The following is a 6,499-nucleotide window of genomic DNA, read 5'->3' as shown; positions in this document are numbered from 1 at the left end:
CCCCCCCCCCCCCTGTTCTGGATGAGCCACCCCTGGGTTAAAAGGCTGTGATACACATATTCTGAAACATGAGTTTCAGCAGAGTGATAGTACTCAAATGTCATGTTTAGTGCATTGCAACACAGTATGGTGATGGTGGGTTTTTTTCTGGAGATTTTCATCCTTTTATGAAATGTCATTGACTATATTTATATTTCCTTGTGCAATACTGTTAATCACATTACTGAATTACATTAATGTAAATCATACATGCTGTAGGAGATCTACTGTTAGCTGACATTTGTCACAAATAAACAAATACACTTGTTTTCTGTTTGTATAGCGGCTAAATGTAATGAGGCCCTGTGTTGGTTAAGGCCACTAGGTGCTACTGTAATATAAGTTTTGGATCATCATTATGCATAACTTGGGAGTGAGGATGAAAGGACCGAAGCCAGAAAAGGCCATTGCTGAACTTTCTGAGTTCCAATAAAGCCAAGAACATGTCAGCCAATTGACTTTGTCATTTGACTTTATCAAGACAAAATGAAACATAAATATTTTAAACTGTCTTACGGATTTAGATTTCCCACCCCCACTTGAAGAATGTCCCAATGTGAACTTTAGACTTATTTAAGGAGCATTTAGCTTCTCTATGTGGTAAAAAGGGTATTTTCTTATTAACATACCCAATTTTTTCTGCTAGTATAGGTCACCTACAGCCCAGCAGCCCAAGGTACAAGTTTAACTTCATTGCAGATGTGGTGGAAAAGATTGCGCCTGCAGTTGTGCACATAGAGCTTTTCCTGAGGTAACTATTTAAATTGGTTGTGTTTAACTGCATTGCTTTGGGGGAAGGTTGGGGCAGGAAGATTTCAAACACGTTTGTCCTTCCTTATGCAGCAAAGTAAAATGACAGCGGACTAATGTCTTGACTGAAGTTTGTGACTATCCAAGTTGGCTTAGAATTAAATAATTGCAGAAAACATTACAGAAACCTCCTGCAGCTTGACAAACCATGTCAAAGCCTTGGAGAGGTCTTTATTTTCCAATGTGAAGCCTTGGTCACTGGGGAGTAGGATCTGTTTCCTTCCTTTATTATTTTGGTTCATCTAGTGTTAATTAATCTAAGCTGAATTATGTAAGAATAGCAGATCAAGAGGAAGGGATCTTGGTATTAACCAGTAATACAAATGGATGAATATGAGCCATTGCTTGTTAGATCATAGTAAAGATACCATCCTTCTTTTGTGTCCTTGTGACAAGTTATTTAGCAGAATTCACAAATTTGTTGGAATCTGACAGGCTGTGCTGTGAGTGCTTCTTCTATGGCCTTGATCTTGCCACTTCTGGGTTTGCAACGCTTGGGCGGGCCCCTGCACCACCTCACCCTCTAGTAAAATTACCAAAAAAAGCTAATCTGAAAGAATTGTATCAACTTACTTTTTATTTCACTTGCACTGAGAAACTAAGGACCTCAGTTCAGTTAATTTATCTTAGAAAAATGTAAGTACCAGACAGGGGAGTAGGTTTCTGATGTATATAGTTCTTTTAACTACCTAACATAGGCATGACAAGATTTGATCCATCAAAAAACTACATAAATTTAGGTGAAAAGCAATCTAAAAATAGTCACAGTCGGGAAAATTAAACATTAAAACAATATTGGAAGCTTTGGGATTCTCTATTACTTCAAATCTTTATATTAAGATGTCTTTCTAAAAGATATTTTACAGCTCAGACAGAAGTTATGGACTTGATGCAGGAATAACTTGGCAAAAGTGTATGGCCTGTGTTATAGCATATGCAGCCTGACCTGTCTTATGTGAGAGGTCAGGCTAGATGTCTAGAATGAGGCTCATGTGGCCTTAAATCTATGGCTCTATTAGGTTCCTGCAGGTTACTGTGTTTGATGTTCTGTTTCAAGGGTTGCTGCACTTCATTACTTCTGCATATACCAGAGGATTCATATAATTTTAGAGTAAGGACCACACTTCTGGCAGAAAGGTGGACATGTGGGCCATCTTCTTTCCCATCTCCACTTTCTAAGACGATCTCTCTATATTCATTGTATGATACAAGGAAAAGGCATAACTAATGTATAATTAACTTTAAAGTGAAACTATTGTCACTTTTCCAGCTCTTAGTCTCCATGTGTTTTACTCTTTTTTACTTCCCATTGTGTGCCTTCCCCTGGACATACTTTTCATCCCTTAGTCCATTCTCCTACTGCCTTATTCACAAATCCCTGCTGCTTGTTCCTGCTCTTCCCTTCACAAGCTGTTCAGTTGCCAGGTTCTCATCTCCTGTTTTACCCTGAACATGCCTTTTCTACTTGGGGCTCCAGTCCTACTGTTAGTTCCCACTGGTTGCTGGTAGCTCCAGTGTTTGGAGGAAGCTTCTATCTCCAGTCTTCACTTCTCTTGCATAGCAGCAGTGACTAAAAGAGTTAGATGGCCAGGTTCCCCTTCATCTGTTGCCAGCTATCTTCCTTGGAATAAAAATGGAGAAGAACAAGAAAAATGTATAATTCCACTACCCTCAAGCAAGTTCCAATAAATCTTAGTTCGTGGATCACTGGCATTATGTTCATTACTATCGATCCAAAGTTAAATTTTACAATCAAATTTTTACAATTTTTATAAATAAATATATTGTGTGTTTTGGGATTCATTGGAGTGAAAGGTGATTCATGTTTATAAGCTTCTATGGATGACCATTGTGTTCCTTTTTATATTTCCTTACAAGCTTCATTTATGAGAGATTTGTTTTTTGCTTCTGATATAGGCACCCTCTATTTGGGCGAAATGTCCCTCTGTCCAGTGGATCTGGATTTATTATGTCAGACTCAGGTTTAATTGTGACCAATGCCCATGTGGTATCTAGCAGCAATGCTATTTCAGGGCGACAGCAATTAAAAGTGCAGCTACAAAATGGAGATACCTACGAAGCTACAATCAAAGACATTGACAAGAAATCAGACATAGCAACAATAAAGATTCATCCTAAAGTAAGTAGTTTTAGTGGTTGAATTAATGAAATTAGTAAGCTCAGTATAGCTGGGTTTTAGGTACAGCCTCATTTGCTGGAAAATATTCTGAAAAATTCCTTAGCGCACATCTGGAGATAAAACATCCAGAATGGACTGGTCTAGAAATATTTTACATTTTATTAATAAATTATTTTGCCATCTCTGGGCTGCAAGCCCTGGTTAGAAAAAAAATGGATCTTATTTATTAGAGCCAAGAGATAGCCAGACCCTGCTACCTTTCCTTAGAGTGGAAAGGGTTGCTATTTGAGGAGTACACAATATGAATAGGACCTGGCTTACAATGAGATTCACACCATCTCAGTGGGGGAGTGGTCTCATGGAAAATGGATGCGTTGGGCTCAGAGTCCTGCTTCCTCTTATTTTAAAGACAGCAGCAAGAGGCAAGGCCTGCTACTACACGGAGTTGGTTTGGCTTGTGTTGTCTCGATGTGTCATGGTAGAATTGTTCATCCAGTGGATGAACAATGGCAGCTGTTCCTTCTGTTCGGGATTAGTACTTGCAGTTTGTTCTCATGTATTCAGCCACAAACAAGCATTCATTTGGTTTCTTTCTTTATTTTTTTACAGAAAAAACTGCCTGTATTATTACTGGGCCATTCAGCTGATCTGAGGCCTGGGGAGTTTGTCGTGGCTATTGGGAGCCCATTTGCCCTTCAGAACACCGTGACAACCGGTATTGTCAGCACTGCTCAGCGAGATGGAAAGGAGCTGGGCCTGAGGGACTCGGATATGGATTATGTTCAGACAGATGCCATTATTAATGTAAGTACTGGCGTGTCAGGAAGTGAGCTCTGTGATCCTGGAACCTTGAAACTCCACCTGTTCTTCAGGGAATAGCCTGCAAGATGAATCCCACTGAATAAATAAGGGCTTCTCTTCAAGTAAATGGCACCCTTTCCTTTATGACAGCTTAGTTAGGGCTAGACTCCATTTTCCCTCTTCCCCTTCTAAGTATTTACATAGCTGTGCAACTGCAGTCATTGGCACCTATGCACAGTTTCAGTTTCTATTTCCACTTGTGGGGGAATAGGATTGCTTTGTGTGCATGCCGTCTGGAAGTAAAACGGAGGCTGAGGACTCCTACCTTCCAGCCGAGAGTCTTGGTGGTTAGAGCACTTGCCCAGGGTGAAGTAGACCAAGCCTCAACCCCCTTCCCTGCCAGAGGAACTTTGAATCTAATGCTCTCGCTTCTTAGCAAGGAGCTCTAGCCATCAGGTTGCAGTTTATGCATTACCCAGAGCGCTCTCCAGTCCTCCCCTTAGGCAGCCCATGGCATATTGCATCTAATATTATTTCTGTAACTGGTTAAAAAGCACTAGGAAGGTTTCTGACCCGCTAGGAGCAGGGGCCCAGACTAGAATCCAGAGCAAGGTGGGTGCATATTCCAGGGCACCATCCTATCTCACTGAGCCATCACCCTTCTGGCTAATTCACCTCATCCTTCAATCTTTACCTACTGCCTGCCTCATAGGCAGATGAAGGGTTCCCTCAGCAGTTGCTAGCCTGTGACCTGGTAGTTAAATCACTTAGTTGGAAAGCAGGAGATGCACATTCAAACTGCCTCCCAGATCTTGGAGCCTCTTGAGGTAGATCTCAGAGTCTTTTAGCCCCCCACCTCAGCCTCAGATCGACTCTGATTGCCCGTGTGCATGGACGCACATGCCCCAGCCCAGCAGGTCAGTTCACGGGGGAGGGAAGGGGTGGGGGCTACATGGAGGCTCCCGTGGTGAGGGACAGTGCTGCAGAAGCAGGAGCAGGGGTAAGTTGATCGGGGCCCAGGCCGGGTGGGAGTTACCTGCTGGGGAGGCACGTCCCCAAATAACCTTTTTTCCCTCTGCCTTGATCTGCCTCTCCCCGTCCCTCCCCACAGACTTACCTGCTGGACAGGGAGTTGAGGGGTGGCAGTGCACAGTAGATCATGAGTTGCTTTTAAGTGCCAAAGGTGATTTCCTATTTAAAATGGTTGGAGGCCACTGCTCTAAGGTGCCACCCTACCTTCCTTTATAGGTGCTATATAGTGAGGCTCTTGCTGTCTTGTGCAATTGCTTGGCTCAAATGAAAATACAGCCCTACTGTAATGCTGGAGACATCTATCAGGTCTGAGGTGCCATTGTAATACCACCTTTATAGTGTTATAGCATATGAAGGTAGAAGATTGGAAGAAGGCCAATGTGGTGCCTATCTTCAAGAAAGGGAGGAAAGTAGATCCGGGGAACTACAGGCCTATCAGCCTGACCTCTATCCCGGGGAAGGTCTTGGAAAAAAGGATCAAAGAGACCATTCTTGACAAACTGGCTGAAGGCAACATCCTGAGGGATAGCCAGCATGGGTTTGTTGCTGGTCAGGCAAGACCTATCCATCTTGTCTCTTTTTATGGCCAGGTGATATGTCACCTGGACAAGGGAGAAGAGATTGACATCATATATTTTGATTTTAAAAAAGCCTTCCATTTGGTGTCCCATGATCATCTCATGGAAAAATAGGCCAACTGTGACCTCGGCTGTGTCACAGTCTGGTGGCTGGAGAATTGGCTCCGAGGTTGAATTCAGAGAGTGGTAATCGATGGAAGGAGAATCATTGTGGTGCACCATGACCAGTGGGGTACCCCGAGGCTCTGTCCTTGGACCTATACTCTTTAGCAGTTTTATTAATGATATGGACATTTGTTGTTGGAAGCAGACTGGCCAAGTTTGCCAATGACACCAAACTTTGGGGTAAAGTGTCCACACCTGAGGACAGGATGGTGATCCAGGCCGACCTAGGCGGATCAGAAAATGGGCAGACAAAACCTGATGGCATTCAACACTGAAAAATGCAAGGTATTCCACCTTCTGGGGAGGAAAAACATCCGCAGCATGCTTAGGCTCAACACTGCTATGCTTGCTAGCACCATGGCCGAAAGGGACTTGGGGGTCATGATTTAACCACAAGATGAATATGAGCCACCAACGTGATGTTGTAGCTGGTAAAGCGAGCAAAACTCTGGCTTGCACCCATAGATGCTTCTCAAGCAAATCCCAGGATGTCATCCTCGTGCTGTACTCGGCCTTGGTGAATTCTTCCCTTCCCCAATGCAGACCCCTTGCCTTAGCTCTATGAGTCTTAGGGATAGCCCAGGGAGCAGAGGGACATTCCTCTGCTCCCCTGAATTAGTTTTGCCTTAGACTCACTGCAGGTACAGCAAAACTGGCTGCAAAAGAGCATGAGGATTTCCCTTCACTCCATGAAGCTCCCTGAGAGTTGCCAGGGCTGAGGCAAGCAGGAGTGCAGGTTCAGGAGGGGAAGTATATAAAGGGTGTGCATCAGGATCTGGGGGAATGCCTGTTCACCAGAGCACCCCAAGGGATTACAAGGTCAAATGGTCACAAACGTCTCCATAGATTCATAGATTCATAGATGTTAGGGTCGGAAGGGACCTCAATAGATCATCGAGTCCAACCCCCTGCATAAGCAGGAAAGAGCGCTGGG

The 6,499-nt window shown here is 43.5% G+C and overlaps 1 protein-coding gene across 2 annotated transcripts in view; it reads left to right on the top strand.

Moving 5' to 3' along the window:
- Window positions 1–6,499, top strand: part of HTRA3 (HtrA serine peptidase 3) — a 49,135-nt gene that overhangs the window by 15,508 nt on the left and 27,128 nt on the right. For both annotated transcript variants that reach the window (XM_006017012.3, XM_014527162.1), the window contains exons 2-4: window positions 691–790; window positions 2,767–2,989; window positions 3,599–3,793. In XM_006017012.3, coding sequence (XP_006017074.1) covers window positions 691–790; window positions 2,767–2,989; window positions 3,599–3,793 — 518 coding nt within the window. The remainder of the gene's footprint in view (window positions 1–690; window positions 791–2,766; window positions 2,990–3,598; window positions 3,794–6,499) is intronic.

This window comes from Alligator sinensis, unplaced genomic scaffold (assembly GCF_000455745.1).
Source record: "Alligator sinensis unplaced genomic scaffold, ASM45574v1 scaffold421_1, whole genome shotgun sequence".
Lineage (NCBI taxonomy): Eukaryota > Metazoa > Chordata > Crocodylia > Alligatoridae > Alligator > Alligator sinensis.
Note: the sequence above shows the minus strand (reverse complement) of the source record. Positions and strands in the feature narration are given on the sequence as shown.